This window comes from Sminthopsis crassicaudata, chromosome 1 (genome assembly GCF_048593235.1).
Source record: "Sminthopsis crassicaudata isolate SCR6 chromosome 1, ASM4859323v1, whole genome shotgun sequence".
Classification (NCBI taxonomy): domain Eukaryota; kingdom Metazoa; phylum Chordata; class Mammalia; order Dasyuromorphia; family Dasyuridae; genus Sminthopsis; species Sminthopsis crassicaudata.
Genome location: NC_133617.1, coordinates 670302120 through 670323417, shown reverse-complemented (window position 1 = coordinate 670323417; position 21298 = coordinate 670302120). Strand labels below are relative to the sequence as shown.

The 21298-nt window shown below is 38.6% G+C and overlaps 1 protein-coding gene across 5 annotated transcripts in view; it reads right to left on the bottom strand.

Moving 5' to 3' along the window:
• Window positions 1–21298, bottom strand: part of RNF123 (ring finger protein 123) — a 112520-nt gene that overhangs the window by 59875 nt on the left and 31347 nt on the right. For all 5 annotated transcript variants that reach the window (XM_074283276.1, XM_074283280.1, XM_074283278.1 and 2 more), the window contains 8 exons: window positions 19108–19233; window positions 18900–18992; window positions 18338–18411; window positions 14308–14425; window positions 13132–13231; window positions 12745–12806; window positions 12340–12411; window positions 7720–7840 (listed from right to left, as the gene is read on the bottom strand). In XM_074283276.1, coding sequence (XP_074139377.1) covers window positions 7720–7840; window positions 12340–12411; window positions 12745–12806; window positions 13132–13231; window positions 14308–14425; window positions 18338–18411; window positions 18900–18992; window positions 19108–19233 — 766 coding nt within the window. The remainder of the gene's footprint in view (window positions 1–7719; window positions 7841–12339; window positions 12412–12744; window positions 12807–13131; window positions 13232–14307; window positions 14426–18337; window positions 18412–18899; window positions 18993–19107; window positions 19234–21298) is intronic.

The window sequence follows — 21298 nt, the reverse complement described above, 5'->3', positions numbered from 1 at the left end:
GCACAAATTTGATCCTGGTAAAACTGGTATATCTCTGAAACCCACTTTGTTTTTTTCCCTTGGTTTGCCAGCAACAAATCATCAGAAAATCTCCAGTGAGAATCATGTTTTACAGTTCCTCATAGCTAAAAGTGGACTCAAAGGCAACTAATTCACTTTAAATCTTTATAATTCCAATTAGTGTATCTCTAATCTCTACTTGAAGACTTCTGCAGATGGGGAATTCACTACCTCACAAGGCAGCTCACTTTACTTGGAATAGCTCTATAATTGCTAGTATTTCCTCATATTATTCTGAAATTTTCTTTTTTTTACAACTTTTAGAAGAAAGGCAACAGATAAATTGCTCTGAATTGCTTCCTAAGGCCCTAGAGAGACAAGGACAGACAGAGTCCTAGTGGAAGTTCCTTGTGATGGTAGTGAAAGAGTCCCTCTATTTCACTCAAGAAAAGGGATGTCAATATCACCTTAGAAGCTTTGCATGGCTACAACATCAGCAAGCTCTGAATGAGAGCAATGATGTTTTAGGAATAAAAGCAATTAAGAGCAAGAGCCATTGAGAAGAGAACTTTAAAAGCCAATTCACTACAATTTACAATGTGATAGAATTTATCATAGGGTCCTGAAATGGAAGTAATGTGATTAAAAACATGCTTGACAAGATTGTGTGATAATCAACTGATAAACTTAACTCTTCTCAGCAATTCAGTGATCCAAGGCAATTCCAATAAACTTTGGATGGAAAATGCCATCCATATTCAGAGAACTATGGAGACTGAATTCAGATCAAAGAATACTGTTTTCATCTTTTTTTTTTTTCCCTTCTAGTTTCTTTACTTTCTCATGATTTTTCCCTTTAGTTCTGACTTTTCTCTCCCAACCTGACTCATGGAAATATGTAAAAAACAAATGTACATATATAGCCTAAAAGTTAATATAAAAAAAAATTTTAAACATTTTTTAAAATAGGGGGAAAAGATGCTCAAGAAAGTTTGAGTAAATAGCCTTTGATTGTATGTTTTGGTACAGATTCAATATGAGTCTAAAAATCTCTTACCCTGCAAGAAAATAGAAGGGGAATGAGATATAGAAAGGGAAAGAGAGTAATAAAAAAAGAAGGCATATTGGGTGAGGGAGTGGTCAGTAAAAAAGAACAAGTGAGAAGGAAGAGGGGGAAAGGAGAGAGAATAAATGGAGGAGGAAATACTGTCAGTAATAATAATTGTAAAAAGAATTTTGAAGCAAGTTTCTCTGATAAGGCCTCATTTCTCAAACAGAGAATCTAATTTATAAAAAATAAGAGCCATGCCCCAATTAATTCTCAAGCTAATATTTAGATCTCTCTCTCTCTCCCTCCTCCCCCCATTCCCCATCCATTATCACGGAGTTGACAAGTATGTGTGCTCTTGGACAATAAGGCCAAGAGAGTTCACAGATTCAGAGAATGTAGGCTTGGAAGGGACACTGGAAATCATGTAGTTCAAAAGTTGTGTGTGTGTGTGTGTGTGTGTGTGTGTGTTAAGCCATTCTTTTGAGAAGGGAATTTCAGGTTTCATTAACCTGCCTAAGGGGTACATGACATAAAAAAAGAAATTCTACTCTGAGGTAAAGCAAGATAGCCGAGAAAAACCAGGAAGATGCTTGAGTTCTTCCCAACTTTCCTCAGAAGCAAGGCTAAATCAAGCCTCCAAACAGATTTGGGAATAACAGAACCTATAAAAGATGGAGTGAAACAATTTTCCAGCTTAAGAAAACTTAGGACTTCAGGAAAGGTCTATCTTACTTGGGTTAAAGATGCGCATGAGCCAGTGCAGGGAGTAACCAGACAAGGTAGCAGCATACTCTTTGTCACAGCACAGATCAATGCCCAAGGCCCCTCAGTGCTGGTTCCTCAGGTTATGGCACAGTAGGCCAGTTGTAAAGTCTCCAGAAGGCAGATTGCCAGGTCTGGAACCCAAGGCCCAAGAAACATGGGCAGCGCCATATAGTGGACAAGCTATCTGTCCTTGAGGCCCTAGTGCAGAAAACCAGTGACAAGGCCTTTGGCCCCCAGCACAAGAAGGTTGGGATGTGACCCCTGTGCCCTAGGAGCAGAACTTAACTTTAAAAGCCATGAAATGGGTTTTAAAAATGAGCAAAAACCAGAAAAGAGGCCATAGAAAACTACTATGGTAACAGGGAAGATTAATTAACACAAACTCAAAAGAGGACAACAATGTCAAGATGCTTATATTGGAAAAGTCACAGAGAAGCCCAAAAGTCTTCTTGGAAGTTCAAAAGTTATTTTTAAAACCAAATAAGAGAGGTAGGAGAAAAATTGGAGAAAGAAATGATAGATATGCAAGAAAGAGTCAACAACTAGGAAAAGGAAGGACAAAAATTGACTGAAGAAAACGACTCTTTAAAAAGTAGAATTGACCAAATGGAAAAAGAGGTATAAAAATTCACTGAAGAAAATAATTGCTTAAAAATCAGAACTGGGCAAGTGGAGGCTAATGACTCTGTAACACACCAAGAATCATTCAGATAAAATCAAAAGAATGAAAAAATAGATAGAAGAAAATGTAAACTACCTCACTGGAAAACTAATGACCTGGTGGGAAAAAAGATCCAGGTGAAATAATCAAGGCAAACTGCCCTGATATCCTAGAACCAGAGTGCAAAATAATCATTGAAAGAATCTATAAAGCTGGCAGCCAGAAAGAAACAATACAAATATCAAGGATCCAGAGTCAGGATTACACAAGACTTAAGAGCTTCTACATTAAAAGATCAGAGAACTCAGAATATTATATTCCAGAAGGCAAAGGAGTTTGGACTACAACAAAGAATCGACTACCCAGCAAAATTAAGTATAATCTTTTATGGAAAAAGATGGATATCCAATGAAAAAGGAGATTTTTCAAAATTTCCTGATTAAAAAGACCAAAACTGAACAGAAGCATAAAAAGGTAAATAAGAAAAACAAAAACAAAAACAAAACATGTTATTCAAGAAGGATAAACTGTTTACAACTCTACATGGAAGGTGACACTTGTAATTCTTGAACTACGTATCTCTATTATAGCAGTTAAAAGAAGTATATATATATATAATATAATATAATTTTATAAGAGTGTGGAGATTATTGGTTTTGATGTGATAATATAAAAAACAATTAAGGGGTGAAAAATGAATTGTATTAGAAGGAGAGGAAAGGAAAGTATAAATTATATCACATGAAGAGATGCAAAAGACTTATTACATACAGTAGAGGGAAAGAAGGCAGAGGTGAGCACTGGTTAAACCTTAATTTTATCAGATTTAGCTTAAAGAAGTAATACCATATACACTCAGTTTAAAAATTTAGGGAAATAAGAGAGGAAAGGGAAAAGAAAATGAGGGAGATAGAAGGGAGGACAAATTGAGTGAGGCAGTGGTCAGAAGCAAAAAGCTGGTGAGGAGGGATCTTGTGAAAGGAGAGAGATAAGTATAAGGGATCAAATAAAATGGAGGGAAATACACAGTAAGAGTAACTACGAATGGGATAAACTCTTCCATAAAATGGAAGTAGAGAACTGAATGGATTAAAAACAAAAACACTACAATATGTTGTTTACAAAAAAAGACAACTGAAGCAGAGAGAAAAACACAAGGGGTAAAGATAAAAGGTTAAGGGTCCTGATCTCAAGACAAAACAAAAGCAAAAATAGATCTAATCAAAAGAGATGAAAGAAATTATATCTTACAAAAAGATACCACAGACAATGAAGCAATATCAATAGTAAATATATTTTGACTAAGTGATATAATACCCAGATTTTTAAAGGAAAAGTTAAGTGAGTTACAGGAAAAAATAGACAACAAAACTATACTAGTGGAGACCTCAATCTTCTCCTCTCCTTGTTTAATAAATCTAACCACAAATAAACAAGAAAGAAATTAAGAGAGTGAACAGAATTTTAGAATAGTTGATATGATAGACCTCTGGAGAAATTTGAAAGGGGATAAAAATATACCTTTTCCTCAGAAGTACATAGAACCTACACAAAAACTGACCATATATTAGGGCACAAAAACCTCACAATCAAATGAGAAGAGGCAGAAATATTAAATGCATCTTTTTCAGACGATGGTACAAAAAAATTATGTGTAATAAAGGATCACAGAAAGAAAGATTAAAAATTAACTGGAAACTAATCTAATCCTAAAGAATGAGTAGGTCGAACAAATCATAGAAACAATCAATAATTTCAAAGAGAACAACAATAAGGAAACAATATACCAAAACTTATGGGATGCAGCCAAAGAGTACTTAAGGGAAATTTTATACCTCTAAATACTTAAATGAATAAAAGAGAGAATGGACAGATAGATAAATAGGGCATGCAACTAAAAAAAGCTAGAAAAAGGACAAATTAAAAATCCCCAATTAAGTATAAAAATAGAAATTTGGAAAATCAAAAGGGAAATTAATAAAACTGAAAGTAATAAAACTATTGAATTAATAAGCAAAACTAATTGCTGGTTTTAAGTTTATGAAAAAAACTATAAAATTAACCTTTGATTAATTTGATTAAAAAAAAAAAAAAAAAAAGGAAAAATAAAACCAAACTATCAGTATCAAAAATGAAAAGGATGAATTCATCACCAATGAAGAGAAAATTAAAGCAATGATTAGGAGCTGTTTTTCCCAACTATATGCCAATAAATCTGACAATCTAAGTGAAATAGATGAATATTTACCATATCAATAACTAACAGAAATCATATGATTATCTCAATAGATGCAGAAAAAGCTTTTAACAAAATACAACACTCATTCTTATTAAAAACCCTGGAGATTATAGCAATAAAAGGAGTTTTCCTTAAAATGATAACTAGCAAACATTATATGTAAGGGGAATAAGTTAGAAGCCTTCCCAATAAGATCAGGAGTGAAAGTTGGATGCTCATTATCACCACTATTATTTAATATTATGCTAGCAATGTTAGCTTTAACAATAAGAGAAGAAAAAAATTTGAAGGAATTGGAATAGGCAATGAGAAAATAAAACTATCACACTCTGAGTATGATATAATAATATATTTAGAGAATCAACTAAAAAACTACTTGAAAATAATTAATAACTTTAGCAAAGTTGGAGAGTATAAAATAAATCCACTTAAATCATAAGATTTCCATATATTACCAATAAAACCCAGCAGCAAAAGATATAAAGAAAAATTCCATTTGAAATAATTGAATAAATAAAATACCTGGGAGTCCACCTGCCAAGACAAACCCAGGAATTATATGAACATAACCACAAAACATTTTTTCCCACAAATAAAGCCAGACCTAAACAACTAGAAAAGTGTCAATTGCTCATAGGTAGGCCAAGCTAATATAATAATTACAATTCTACCTATATTAATTTACTTTTTTAGTGCCATATCAAACTATCAAAAATGTATTTGTGGAGCTAGAAAAAATAACAAAATTCATCTGTATGAACAAAAGGTCAAGAATATCAAGGGAATTAACAACCAACAACAAAAAATGGAAATGAAAGTGCTCTAAGCATACCAGATCTAAAACTACATTATAAAGCTGCAATAACCAAACTATTTGGAACTAGCTAAAAAATTCAAGGGTGGCTCAACAGAAGAGATAAGGTACATAAGAAACAGTAGTAAATGATTATGGTAATTTACTCTTTGATAAGCCCAAACACTCCATCTTCTTGGATAACTCACTAATTGATAAAAATTGAGAAAACTAGAAAATAATATGATAGAAACTAGGCATAGACCAATATTTCCCATGGCATATCAAGATAAGGTCAAAATGAATACATGATTTAAATATAATTTGCAAATTAGGAGAGTTAGGAATAGTTTACCTATCAGATCTATGAAGAAGAATTTATGGCCAAATAAGAGATAGAGAACATTATGAAATACAAAATGGAGAAATTTAATTACATAAATTAAAAAAGTTCTACATAAACAAAACCAATGCAACCAAGACTGGAAGGAAAGCAGAAAACTAGGAAACTTTTTTTTTTTTTTTTTTTTTTTGCTGAGACAATTAGGATTAAGTGATTCGCCCAGGGCCACACCTAGGAAATATTAAGTGTCTGAGTTTACATTTGAACTCAGGTCCTCCTGACTCCAGGGTTAACACTCTATCCACTGCCTAAAATTTCTTTATTTTTTTAACTAGGAAACAATTTATCAGAAATACACAATTCTGATAAAGACCTCATTTCTCAAATATACAGAGAACTGAGTCAAACTTATAAGAATACTAGTCATTTCCCAATTAATAAATGATCAAATATATACATGGAAACTGAAGGAATGCCCATCAACTGGGAAATGGCTGAACAAGCTGTGATATATGAATGTAATGCAATACTCCTGTGCTATAAAAAAATGGTGAACAGGCAGATTTCAGAAAGATCTGGAAAGACTTACATGAACTGACTGATGCTGAGGGAAGTAAGCAGGACCAGGAATACATTGTACACAATAACAGTAACATCATGTGATGCTCAACTAGCTCTTCTCAGCAGTAAAATGATCCAAGACAATTTGAAAAGATTCATGATGAAAAATGCTATCCACATCCAGAGAAAGAACTATAGAATCTAAGCGCAGATCAAAGCATACTATTTTCATGTATTTTTTTGTTTTATTTTTCCCTTTCTCATGGTTTTCCCCTTTTGATCTGATTCTTCTTTAATAACATTATTAATTTGTAAATATTTTAATATGATTGTACATATGTAACCTGTATCAGATTGCTTGCTGTTGGGGGGAGGAGGAAAAGAGGACAAAAAATTTGGAACTCAAAATCTTATAAAAGTGAGTGTTGAAAACCATCTTTATATGGAATTGGGAAAAAGTAAAATACTATTAGGTAGGAAAAAATAATAAAAAACATGTATTAAGGGAAAGAATGTCACTAGTCTGATCCTTTTAGGTGATAGAGAAGAGAATTGAGCACAGAGAGATAGTGCAGCTTGTTGAGGTAATGCAGAATAGCAATTCTGGGACTAAAACACACCCTCATATCCAAATCCAGAGTTTTCCTACTACACAGAAAAATGAACCAGAAAACCTGAACACTCTGAACAAAAGGGCCTTAGTTTCCCCTCTCAACTCACTGTGGGTCTACGCAGAGTTAAATGCACAGAAGATAAATTGTAATTTGCAATGACCTGGAAAAATTAAAACCCAGATAAATCAAAAAAGCAAATAACTGGATGCTCATCTGCTCATCTGTTTGCTGACTGAATTCAGAAGCATCCTGTCTTACAGGATGTGTGTGTCCCTTTACAGTGCCCTTTCTAAGCACATGCCATCGGAGGGGCTAGGTAAGGGACACAGCACAGAACCAGGAAAAAGGGAGAAGTCTGACAGAGAGAGAGACTGGCAATCTGTGAGATAAAGTATTAAATACTACTGCTTGGTCTTCAGCCTGACTCTTTCCTTTGAAGACTGCCATTTGATGACCTTCTATCTGAGGGATCAGCAATTCAGAGGAGAAGAGGAAAAGCCTCTGAAAGTCTCAGCTGGATCTGAAATAGGGCACTAAGCCCAATGACTCAATTTGTAAGTTAACAGGTGCAGAATCCAGATTACTTGACTATTTCCTTGGAACAGGAAGATTAATGCATGGCCAAAAAAACAACTATTGATGGTTCTATAATGCAACTGAGACCAGGAGACTCAGGCTCCCCATCAGATTACCTTCACTGAATGCTGCTGCTGGGTTTGAAGCCTTGTATTCGTCCCAGTAGTACCGCAAGGCCGTGATCAGCCGATGCAGAAAGCATACCATGTATTCTGGTGGGCAGAGAACAGTCAGGTTCTATAGGAAAGCAGAGAAGAGAATGGCTTGCTATCAATTATGATCCTAGTCCTTCCCAAGAGCAGCTCCAGCTAACGTGCTCCCCTCTATCAGCAATACCTGTATCTCCAGGGCAACACTTCTCAAAGCTTTCCATTTCTCCCAAGACATGTCCCAGCCATGTGGACAGCAGTAATAAATTAGATGGCCATGTCCACATACTGAGAGCTCCTCCTCTTGGCACAGCCAGGCAGAGGAGGAAAGAAAGCCAGGGAATGAGGATGGCCTTGCTTTATGGCTAAGATACAGCTCTGCCCTTAAGGAATCCCTGGCACCAGGGTGTGGAGGAGGCCAGGCTCTGACTCACAGGTAGCTTCCCAAGACACTTCTCTATTTAAAATTTTTCTAGGATACCTCACCTTTGACCCTATAGCTCTTTACCCTTAAATTCTCTAATAAAACTTTCCTGATCCCTGAAATCTCAACTAGGCCTCAAATCTGGAGCTTCTTGGTCTCACAATTCAGAGGTCTGGTGCACAGAACCTGTTCCATTATGCTATCTCTGGATGCCTTCTCTAAGCATTCACTTCTCTTTTCCTTTCTAAGCCATATGTTGCATGTTGTTTCCCTAAGCTCCTTGAGGACGTGATCCATTTTGTCATTGTCTCAGATCCCCAGCACACTGTCAGGCATGTGGTAGACAATTAATGCTTGTAAATCTCTATGAGTTTAGACCACAAAGGTATTCTCTATCCTTTATTTATAAGGGAGAGAGAAAATACAAGTTCAGGGGGCAGCTAGGTGGTGCAGTGGATAGAGCACCAGCCTTGAATTCAGGACCCAAGTTCAAATCTGGTCTCAGACACTTAACACTTCCTAGCTATGTGACCCTGGGCAAGTCACTTAGGAAGGAAGGAAGGAAGGAAGGAAGGAAGGAAGGAAGGAAGGAAGGAAGGAAGGAAGGAAGGAAGGAAGGAAGGAAGGAAGGAAGGAAGGAAGGAAGGAAGGAAGGAAGGAAGGAAGGAAGGAAGGAAGGAAGGAAGGAAGGAAGGAAGGAAGGAAGGAAGGAAGGAAGGAAGGAAGGAAGGAAGGAAGGAAGGAAGGAAGGAAGGAAGGAAGGAAGGAAGGAAGGAAGGAAGGAAGGAAGGAAGGAAGGAAGGAAGGAAGGAAGGAAGGAAGGAAGGAAGGAAGGAAGGAAGGAAGGAAGGAAGGAAGGAAGGAAGGAAGGAAGGAAGGAAGGAAGGAAGGAAGGAAGGAAGGAAGGAAGGAAGGAAGGAAGGAAGGAAGGAAGGAAGGAAGGAAGGAAGGAAGGAAGGAAGGAAGGAAGGAAGGAAGGAAGGAAGGAAGGAAGGAAGGAAGGAAGGAAGGAAGGAAGGAAGGAAGGAAGGAAGGAAGGAAGGAAGGAAGGAAGGAAGGAAGGAAGGAAGGAAGGAAGGAAGGAAGGAAGGAAAGGAAGGAAAGGAAGGAAAGGAAGGAAAGGAAGGAAAGGAAGGAAAGGAAGGAAGGAAGGAAGGAAAGGAAGGAAAGGAAGGAAGGAAGGAAGGAAAGGAAGGAAAGGAAGGAAGGAAGAAAGAAAGAAAGAAAATACAAGCTCAGAAACCACACAATAGGTAATATTTATTACCAGGGAAGCCAGATGGCACAGCAAATAAAGCTGGGCCTGGAGTCAGGGAGACTCAGGGAATCAGAGTTTAAACCTAGCCTCAGACACTTCCTAGCTGTGTGATTCTGGGCAAGTCACTTCACCCTATTTGCCTCAGTTTTCTTATCTGCAAAATGACCCAGAGAAATGGCAGATTATTCCAGTATCTTTGAAAGGAAAGTCCCAAATAGGGTCACAAAGAGTTGGAAATGACTGAAAAAAAACTGAACAAGTTATTCCCACTGTGCAGGTGAAGAAACTGGTCATAGTAATTAGAAATTTCCATCAAGTAAAACTATCCTATCCCAGATAAAGTAGGGCTAAGCTTCCAAATCTGCCCCTACTGGCCACTGAGAACACATACATGTAGCATTTGGGATTTGTCCATCTGGGCCTTCCAGACCAAACTCTCAACAAATAAAGTAACTTCTTGAAGGCCACTGAATGACCAAATCCCATGGTTCTTTAACTGTACTTCCTTTGCCTCTACCTTTCTAGCTTTAATTTCTGTCATTTCTCTCAAAGCTATGTGAAACTAGAACTACTCTGTCCCTGCACACTTACTGTGTTCTCATACCTCCTTTCCTTTGTTCACCATGTCCCCTGAGCCAAGAATGCCCACTCTCCCTCCTCCTCTTCACTCATTTAATTCCTACCTGATCTCTGAAAATCTATCCCAATGCTGTCTCTACCAGGAAGTCTGCCTTCACAATGGCTGCTTGTGAACTTTCCCCCAGGAACCTTACAAAGAATTCTGTTTATCCTTTTCTAAAGCATCTAGCATGTATCCCTGCATATTATAGTTATGTATTTCTTTTTTTTTGTCCCCCCCTACTGTTATAAATTCCATGAAGGCAATGATTATGTAGAATCTGTACTTTGGATTCTCTTAGTACTGCAAAATTAATTATATATACATAGTAAACATCTAATAAATCTGATACTGCATCGTTCAGCAGCAGGGAACAGTTTCTATTACCTTAAGATCAAAATGCTTCAACCCAGCTCTACCAACACCCTAGCTCTGTACCCAGAATTTCAGTGAAACCCTGTTGGTTCCAAAGGAAGAATGAAGCCTTGGTAGGGCAGGACTGGATGGCAAACAAAAAACTGGTTCCCACCTGGCCTCTCCCACTGGTGCCACACACACTAGGGCCCAAATGAAAGCTCCTGATGAGGTCATCAGAGAGGGCCTGTTTCTTCCCCACAAGGGCCAGACCTCTAAGAACTTGTCCTAGAACAGGAGGCATGACTTCACCCTCATTTATAAGGATAATAGCTGACTTGTAGACAGTGCTTTGATGTTTACAAAGCATTTTATGTATATTTTTCCTTTGATTCTCACAATAACCCTGTGAGGACTTCTGTAAGTATTATTATTCCCATTGTACAGATGAAAAAAATAGGTTATAGAAGTTCAGTAGTTTGACTATGATTATATAGCTAAGTTCTCTCTGAACTCCTAGTCTAGGAGTTTGCAAGAAAGGCTGCCAAAATCCTGATTAAAACCAATAGTACCCAGAGCCTCTGGAGTGGATCTTCACATGGGCCTTTTATTGGGGACAGGGAGAAGGGTAAGACCTCTGACTGCTCTGGTATAAAACCCTTCCTGGTGAGGTAAGTCTCTCTACCAACACTGCTGGCCACTTTCCTAGAACTAGAGTTGCCTAGAGCACTGAATGGTTAAATGACTAACCCATCAGGGTGTGTCCTCGGTGGGACTTGACCCAGGCCACCTTGGCTCCAAGGCTGGCTCTTTATCCACTAAACCATGCTGATCTCTTATCTCTGTGAAGTGGGTAAATCACTATCAAATCTGGACCTCTTCTTGGCAGCCAGGCTCACACTGCAGGCCCTTCCTGTAGAACTCGGCTTGCTCTGAAAGGAGAGGCAGCTTGAGGCAGTGGGGAGCAGGTAGATTCTGAAGTCACATGACATCTATCCCTAATGACCTATGCACCCACTGACTCAGTTTTCTCATTTGTAAAACATAGGGGTTAGACTAGATGGCCTCTAAAGTTCCTTTCAGGACAGAAGGAAACACAGACAAGAAGAACAGCTTTGAAAGTTACATGTTGAATTTATTATATTCTTAAAAGGAAAAGCAGATTCTACATCATGGAGATTCACATTATTAGGTACAATTTTCTTTTACTTTTCCACTTTATATATAGGGAAATGTTCATTTTATTTAGTGTTAAGTTCTAAATTTTAAAAAAATCACTTTCCTGTTCTAGATCTAGAGTAATCCATGAACCATTTTCTCTTTTGATGACTGACTCCTAAAGAGGGCAGTGATTTCACAGAGAACCACTATGAACATGGCAAAGGAAAGGAGAGAAGACAGGAAAAGGCAGAGAATGGAAGAGGGGAGGACAATTAGCTAGATCTCAGGTCTAAAGCATGGTATAGTGGAAATAGAACTGTTCCTGGACTCAAGAGGAGGACCTGAATCCCTGAATCTCAATTTTACCACTTACTAGCTATATAATTTTGGGCAACTCATTATCAGACTCCCTAATCATCAGACCTTCCTCATTAATAAAGGGGATAAAAATACCTGTACTGTCTGCCTCATAGATTTGTGAGGAAAATACATTGTAAATCTCAGTGTACAAGAAATACGATTTATTATGAAGTCTCTGATAGTTACATTAAATAGCAGTGTCAAATTTTGGAAATTCCCACCCTCTGGCTTCTGCATTGTCTCCTGGGAACCAGCTCTGTGCCAGGCATGTCTTTTTGAGGGCTCAAGCAATAGCGTTGTCAGGGCTACTCAAAATGTCCTTTGGCTCATTCCCGGGGTAGGCCTAAGAATGGGAGGGCCTCCCTCCCCCTCCCCCGAGCAGGCACTCCCTTGCCTGAACAAACCACTCACCCCTCGGCTGCTGGCATTCTCTTGCAGGAACTTTCGAAACTTGTTGAGAAAAATGTATCTGGAAGCTTCACCCTGGGAGAGAAGTAAAGCTGGACTGGCAGCAAGATGCAGCCAGGAAAAGGGAATCGATGGTCTTCAGCCTTTTGCCCATTTACCAACCAACCACAGGAGCATATGAGGTCTTTCCTCCTACAAAATGGGCCCAAATACACACCATGCACAAGACTCGGCTAGGTTGCTCCCAGAGCAACTTCCAGCTCCTATCTCTACCAAGATGTGTGAATCCTCTTCCCTCTCTTAGGGTTTGGTCTCCCCATCCTAGATACTAAGGTCCCTGATATTTGACTTTCTCTGCCCCAAGGACCTTTCCAGCACTATTATTCTCCCTCATGTAGATCTACTTACCCCATTATGGTCTTTATTATTCAACAGTAATTTCAGGATCTGAACCTGGAGATCTTCTACCACTGAAAGGGGAAAGCAGACCATCAGAACCCTGGCAGCAAAGGCTACCTCCCCTCTTAGAACAAAGCAGGAGCCACTGGTCCTCTTGGGGAGCATGGTTATCCACAGTCAGGAATCAAGCTAGCCCTTCTGGGCACAGGTCAGGAAATACTTCCCAACTCTCAGATTCCAAGATGGGAGGGACACTTGGGTGGGGATAGGATTATGCAGATGGGGAAAACAAGATAACAGAAGAGGTAAAAAAAAATCCTCCTCGGCAGAGGAAATGATCCCTGCAGCTCCTCTGGCACCTGCCATAAGGAAAGAAAAATGAGGTAATGGTCAGACCTTCAATTCTTTTCTTGAGTCTTTGGCAACCTCTCTCATAAGCCCGCCGTCTCAGCCGTTCCTCAGCACTCTCTTCCTTCACCTCCTTAGTTTCCTTGCCCTGAAGTAAGGAATGAGAAGGCCCCCATAAGTATGACTGAGACCTCAGGAGGGGTGGGTACACACGAAGCCTCAGAACCAGATTCCCCCAGCTCAAGACAGGGAATTGTGAGGATTCCACACTTCCACTGTAATGGTGCCCTAAAGATGCTATGACTGGACTGACTTCTTTCTGTAAGCAAGATAGGGGCATCAGCCTTGCCAGGATTCTCCAACCCAGCAGAGCCACAGGCTTCTGGTCCTGGTGTAGGGCACAGCACTCACCAAACCAGCTGGAGAAAGCCTTAATGGAGCCCTCATTTAGGTCAAAGCTCTAAAACTCTATATCCAACTGGTCAGAGAGTAAGGTCCAACAAGACTCCCTATGGGCATCATGATATCCCCCTAGAGTGGCTATCTTATAAGAGAATCTGAGACACTCTTCTTCTGTGTATATACAGAATATATGTGTACATATGGCATTTCACTCATAATCAACAAAAATTCTTCTAAAAAGGCAGCCTGGACTTAGTTTAGTGGCTTACACATGACAGAAAATTAACTGTTAGAACCCTGGTTAACAGAGCAGCACTCTTCTCTTCTCTCTCTTAGAGGAATCTCTGAAATTAGGACAGAAGAAAGGGAGCTGAAAGTGGTTCTTCACCTTGGTCACTCCTGCTTACTCCCCAATTACTGAAAGTACAAAGACCTCCTCCAAGTCTTTAGTCCCCTTGACAGAGGAATGAGACAGAACAGGACTTCTTTTCCCATCTCCTAAAGCAATGAACTTCTCTCTGCACCCCCACCCCCACAGTGGTCTGGGAGAGTGGGGGTGGGGGGAGGAGGGAGAATTGTCACTTTTAAAATTTTCCCACTGGCAGAGTAGGAGGAAACAGAAAAGATTAAGATCCTAGATGCTCTGGCTGGCTCAAAGGGTATGAGGGCCAGGATTCTTTCTGAAGCTATTCATGTGGCATCCTCTCAGAAGATCCCCATTTGGCTTTCCTTATCAGAAGTCCAGAGAAACAGAAGGCCTTTTTGTCCAGCCAGGAGTAGCCCTCACTCTGGCCTGGCAAGAGTGGGAAGACAGCTGTCTACCTCTTTATTGAAGCGATTGGGCCACCATGTGGTGGGGATGAGCTCCTGAAGGCCAGCCTCCTCAACTCGTAATGGACTCTTGATGTAGAAGAAAACCACAGAGCGGAGTACATCGAAGCTGTAGGAAGGATGGCTAAGGGATTAGGCCAGAATCTGATATGGTCTGAATGTATGGTACACAGCAACTCCCTGAGTTCAGCCCCAGCAGCACTGGCTCCTCCCATGCCCCCCATCCCAACCACAATTCATCTGAGTAGATGGAACATCATGTTCCATCAAGCTTAGAGACACAGGGGACAACCTTAAATTAAAAAAAACAAACTTTCTCTGTTGATTTATCACAATGCCTGAACTCTCTCTATTCTTTTGGGTTTTAAGAGGTTATCCAGATTTCAAAATTTTCTGATCATATTAAAAGAATATCAACTTTCAAAGAAAGGTCCCACTCTAAGACTAAACAAGCAATAATTTGGTAAGATAATCAGAAGTGTTGTGGTCAGGATATCTGGCTAAGAGAAAGGCCCTGTTGCCCAGGAGGCTACCAAAGAAAAATTTCCAATGTTTACACAGTGATTGACTCCTGTTTCCCAAACAGACTCCCAAACTCTTCTCACTCTCCCAGATGATCCTTCTCTCACATTTGTACACATTTTTACAACCTTTATATCTCCCTAATCAATTTCACAGAAATCTTAGGAAACTGGCAGGGCATGTATTAATCAACCCCATTCTATAAATGAAGAAAGTAACATGAAGATTATTCCTGAAGGCCTCTGTGTGGCTTCAAGGGTCCCTTGGGTTTCCAAGGGTTATGCCCATAGAGGTTTCCAACCTAAGGTAAGTTCCACTAAACTGGAAGAAAATGACTGCCAGGACAGATTATTTCTGTTCATCAATAGCAGGCCAGTCATCAGCATGGGAATTAGCAACTCAGGAAACAACAACAACAATAAAAAATGGGCCTCATACCTATAGGGTGCTCTCTGATTTTTCATAATGTCTAGAAACATTAATTTCATTGTTAGTACTCTAGATGTTAGAAATCTGCCTAACAAACTCACATTCTAAGAACACTTTTTCTAAAGCACTTAAGGATGTAAACAGATCTGATTTTAACCTTCATCTCCTGATTCTTTCCCTTTATCTCCTGCTCAGCCAATCTACCAAAGCCCATCTCCTCTTCTAGCTTTAAATTCTTCCCAGGGTACCAATGAAACCAATCATTATCTCTATTTCCCTACTGAGCTCAGAAGTGTACAATCCAAAGGCACCACTTCAAAGATGCTAATGTTCTCTCCCTCACTATAGAAGTCCTCTGAGCTAATCTAGTGCTTAAATGCAAAACAATCCAAAAATGATGTCATCCTAAGGTTCTTTGGGGCTTGTTTTTCTGTACTTTGCTGAAAGGGGATGGTGGCCCAACAAGAGGCTAAGTAGAAAGGACAAAAGACTCAGACCAATCAAGTTGGGGCCCATCCTCGAAAGTCTCTCTGACCAACTAGGCATGGACCCACACTTAACACCACATACTAAGATAAGATCAAAATAGGTCCATGATTTAGGCATAAAGAACGAGATCATAAATAAATTAGAGGAACATAGGATAGTTTACCTCTCAGACTTATGGAGGAGGAAGGAAACTATTTCCACTCATATGAAAGTGTGTTCCAAATCACTATTGATAAGAGAAATGCAAATTAAGACAACTCTGAGATACCACTATACACCTGTCAGATTGGCTAAGATGACAGGAACAAATAATGATGAATGTTGGAGGGGATGTGGGAAAACTGGGACACTGATGCATTGTTGGTGGAGTTGTGAAAGAATCCAACCATTCTGGAGAGCAATCTGGAATTATGCCCAAAAAGTTATCAAACTGTGCATACCCTTTGATCCAGCAGTGCTACTACTGGGCTTATATCCCAAGGAAATACTAAAGAAGAGAAAGGGACCTGTATATGCCAAAATGTTTGTGGCAGCCCTTTTTGTAGTGGCTAGAAACTGGAAAATGAATGGATACCCATCAATTGGAGAATGATTGGGTAAATTATGGTATATGAATGTTATGGAATATTATTATTCTGTAAGAAATGGCCAACAGGATGAATACAGAGAGGCTTGGAGAGACTTACATCAACTGATGCTGAGTGAAATGAGCAGAACTAGAAGATCATTATACACTTCAACAACAATACTATATGAGGATGTATTCTGATGGAAGTGGAAATCTTCAACATAGAGAAGATCTAATCCAATTCCAATTGATCAATGATGGACAAATCATCTATATCCAGAGAAGGAACACTGGGAAATGAGTGTAAACTGTTTGAATTTTTTTGTTTTTCTCCCCAGGTTATTTTTACCTTCCAAATACAATTCTTCCTTTGCAACAACAACAACAAAATTTGGTTCTGCACATATATATTGTACCTAGGATATACTATAACATATTTAATATGTATGGGAATGCCGGCCATCTAGGGGAGGGGGTGAAGGGAAGGAGGGGAAAAATTCGGAACAGAAGGGAGTACAAGGGATAATGTTGTAAAAAATTACCTATGCATATGTACTGTCAAAAAATGTTATAATTTATAAAATTAATATAAATAAATAAATATGTAAAAAAAAAAAAAAAAAAAAAAAAAAGTCTCTCTGACCTGGCTGGAATCCAGAGTTTACCAGGGAGTTGCTGTGACTGGGAACAGGCCTGACTTTCTAGTAACATTATATTCTGCATGTTTCCAACAAAGCATTACACATTATATTTGTGTTTTATCCCCTATGTGGCTATAAACTTCATGTGTCATCTGAACCTCTCATTTTTCTTAAGTGTCCATCACAGTCTTCTATAGAAAGTGAGAGCTTCATAAACATCTATGGAATGAATGAACAAATGAATGCAGACTTGCATACTGACATTGGGAAACCCCAGCTGAGTCCCTGTCATCAGAGCCACAGCAGATGGGGTCCTGGCTATAGTTGACAGGGGAAGACAGGAGAAAGGGCCTCAATTTCCCAAGTATTTCCTCTTCCTGACCAAACTAAATACTATAAAATACAAATACTCAAAAGCAAAAGAAGGAAACAAAGAATAAATAACATATTCCTCCTCTATCTTTCCCCAATGGATTCTACAATTTACTGGAATTTGATCAAGAACAATTAAGATCAATTCTGAAAGTTAGTCCCTTCTCTTCCCTTCTTTCTCCCCCTCACCCCCCCCCAATTTTATTGAACAGGGTTAAAGCACTTAGATTTGAAAAGTTATCTGATTATGGCTACCTCCCCATCACACTTCACAGGTATTTTTAGAGAAATGCTTATCTCTTAAAACATTCAGAATACAGTTTGCTATGCTGCATTCTTCTGTATTTTTTCCCCTAGTGAAAGCCCTTAGCAAAGTGTCTGGAATATAATATAACATCATCATCATCATCATTAAAATGAAAGAAGTTTGGCTAGCAGGGCAAAAGAAAAGGGGATATCAAGGAAAGAAATGCAGGACTCAATCCTCTAGTGACTGTGAGATATTTCAGGGAACAAAGTGGTTCAATGCTAAACAATGCTAAATGGGATAGCATATAACATAGATGTATAATTAAGAAAAAAAAACTCAAAAAGGAAATAAAGTATAAATTTCCAAATTAAATTGGTCAGTTTTTGAAGCTTCTTCTACCCCCCAAAAAAAATCCACAGCAAAATAAGAAGCTGGCTCTTTTTAGTTCTGATATTCTATGGCTTAAGTCCTAAGGTCTCTTCTAGCCCTGACATTCTGTTATTCCGTGATTTCTCATTCTCTTCTGTTTTAAAGACAGTGCTAGACATTTGGAAAACAATTAGGAGCACAGCCTAATCTTATGCTTTCCCTCTTCCAACCCAGAACAAGCCTCTGACCCTGTACCTAAAGGAGGAAGCTGGTCCCTGATTGTAGGAATGCAACTTGTGGCTCAGTGGCCCTAACACAGGTGATTCCCACTGTTCATGCACAGGAAATAGAGTGAGAATGAGTTTTTTTAACCAAGGATACAGGACATTATTAAGCAGAAATTTCCTGGACTTCTCATGCTTCAAGATAGCGATGGTAAGACGAAGGTAATGCATCTAGAAATGAAGAGAGAATTAAATGAAATTGGAGGCAGCTAAAGTGGTGCAGTGGATAGAGAACCAGCACTGGAGTCAGGAAGACCTAAGTTCAAATCTGGCCTCAGGTACAAAGTGGTTGTGTGATCTGCTTGCCTCAGTTTCCTCATCTGTAAAATCAGGGTAATGATAGCCAGGATCAAATGATATAATCATTGCAAAACCCTTAGAAAAGTGCCTGGCACACAACATAGCATTATCATTAAAATTAAAGAAGTTTGGCTAGTAGGGCAAAATAAAAGGCAGTAGGGGACATCAAGCAAAGAAATCCAGGACTCAATCTTGGAGAGAATGCCCAGAGGACAGCTCAAGCAATGGACACTAATATTCAATACTGCTCCTCTCCACATCCTCCTGGTACTAACCCTGGTCACAAACCTGGTTTACCCCAAGGAAACCCCAGACAATCCTTCTCATTGGACTCAGGGCCTGCTTCTGTATCCACTCACCTGTAAGCTCAGGTCTGGGATAATGGGGGAGAACCTGTAGGCTCGGAGGAGGGACATCATCAGCTGCTTGAGGCATTCCTGTACTTCATAATCCTGAGGGGAGAAAAAAACACAGGTGGAACCCAAAGAGGAAAAGCGGAACTTAAGGATCCACCCGGAACCTGTTGATCCATTTCCAGCTCAAACTTTCTCTAATTTTGTAACTCACCTCCATGAGGAGCCACATTAGATCCAGGAGCTGCTGGATAAGGGGATAAGACTCCTCTGACCCATCTGTCTCCAGGATGCCCAGGAGAAATTTCATGAGAACATCTTCCACTAAGTATACTTTGCACTACATTTAAAAAAGGAAGAGAAGTAAATACAAATTGAACACCTACATCCTAGCAGCACTTATGACTGAGGAGAATACGTTCCTGCATTTCTAAGTAATGGGCTCTTATTTGCTGCAGAGTCAGACATTTATTGAAGTGCCTACTGTGTGCTCAACATGTCTCAGGCATTCAAGTGCATAAAAAGAAATATAAGAAATAGTTTCTGACCCTCAGACACTTAAATATTTAGTTGGAAAATAATAAAAATATTAAAAGTTATTTTTTAAAATTTTGCCATTTGAATATAATTTATATATTTAATTATATATTTATATATAATATAATTTAGCCATAATTTCATGGCCATTTCTTCACCAAAATAATTATTTATTTATTTAAGTGTTCTTTTTTTTTTTTTTTAATTCCAAACTCTCTCCTTGAGGCCCCTTTCTCTTCCAATGAGAAGACATACAATGTGATATCAATTATCATGTGAAATCATGCAAAACATAACTTTTATTAACAATATTTTTAAAAAAAGAAAGAACATAAAAAATATACTTTATTTTGTACTCAAGAATTCATCAGTTCTCTCTCTGGAGGTGGATAAAATATTTTTTGTCATGAGTCTTTTGGAACTGTTTTGTTAAGAGTGGCTTAGTCTTCCACAACTGATGATCCCTACAATATTGCAATTACTATATACAATGTTCTACTTCTGCTCACTTCACTTTGCATCAATTGATATAGTTTTTTACAAGGTTTTTCTGAAAGCATTCCCCTTATCATTTCTTACAGCACAAATAATACTCTATCACAACCATAAAATACAATTTGTTCAGGAGGGGCATGCCCTCAATTGCTAATTTTTTACCATCACAAAAAGTTGCTATAAATAATTTTGTCAGTATAATTCCTTATCCTTCACATGAACACTCCTCTTTTGATCTCTTTATGATATAGACTTAACAGAGGTATTGCTGGTCAAAGGGTACGCACACTTTTATATTCTTTGGATGTAGGTCCAAATTGCTCTCAAAAAATTATCAAACTGTACATACCCTTTGATCCAGTTTCTGGGCCTATATCCCAAAGAGATCTTAAAGAAGGGAAAGAGACCCACATGTGCAAAAATATTTGTGGCAGCTCTTTGTAGCGGCCAGAAACTGGAAACTGAGTGGATGCCCATCAACTGGAGAATGGCTAAACGGTATATGAATGTAATGGAATATTATTGTTCTATAAAAAATGATCAGCAGGATGATTTGAGAGGCCTAGAGAGACTTATACAGATTGATGCTGAGTGAAGTGAGCAGAACCAAGAGATCATTGTACACGGCAACAACAAGATTATATAATGATTAATTCTGGATGTGGTTCTCTTCAACAATAAGAGGACTGAAGCCAGTTTCAATGACCTCATAATGAAGAGAGCCATCTGCACCCAGAGACTGTGAAAACTGAGTGTGGACCACAACATAATATGTTTACTCTTTTTGTTGTTGTTCATTTGTATTTTGGTTTCTTATTCATTTTCTTTCCTTTTTGATCTGATTTTTCTTGTGCAGCAAGATAATTGTACAAATATATTTACATATATTGTATTACTTGACATCTAGGGAAGGGGGTGGGGGGAAGATGGGGAAAATTTGGAACACAAGGCTATGCAAAGATCAATGTTGAAAAATTATCTGTCCTTATGTTTTGAAAATAAAAATTGCTTTTTTTAAAAATTTTTAATTTTTTTGTTCCCTGAGGCAATTGGGGTTAAGTGACTTGCCCAGGGTCACCCAGCTAGGAAGTGTTAATTGTCTGAGATCAGATTTAAACTCAGATCCTCCTGACTTCAGGTCTGGTGCTCTATCCACTGTACCACTTAGCTGCTCCAAATTGAACTATTTTTAAAAAACAAACAAACAAAACCAAATTGTTCTCCAAAATGATTGAATCAGTTCACAACTCCACAAATGATGCATTAGTGTCCCTATTTTTCCATAATCCCAACATTTGTCATTTTCTTTTTCTGTCATATTGGTTAGTCTGATAGGTATGAGGTAGTCCTGCAATCAATAGTGATTTAAAGCA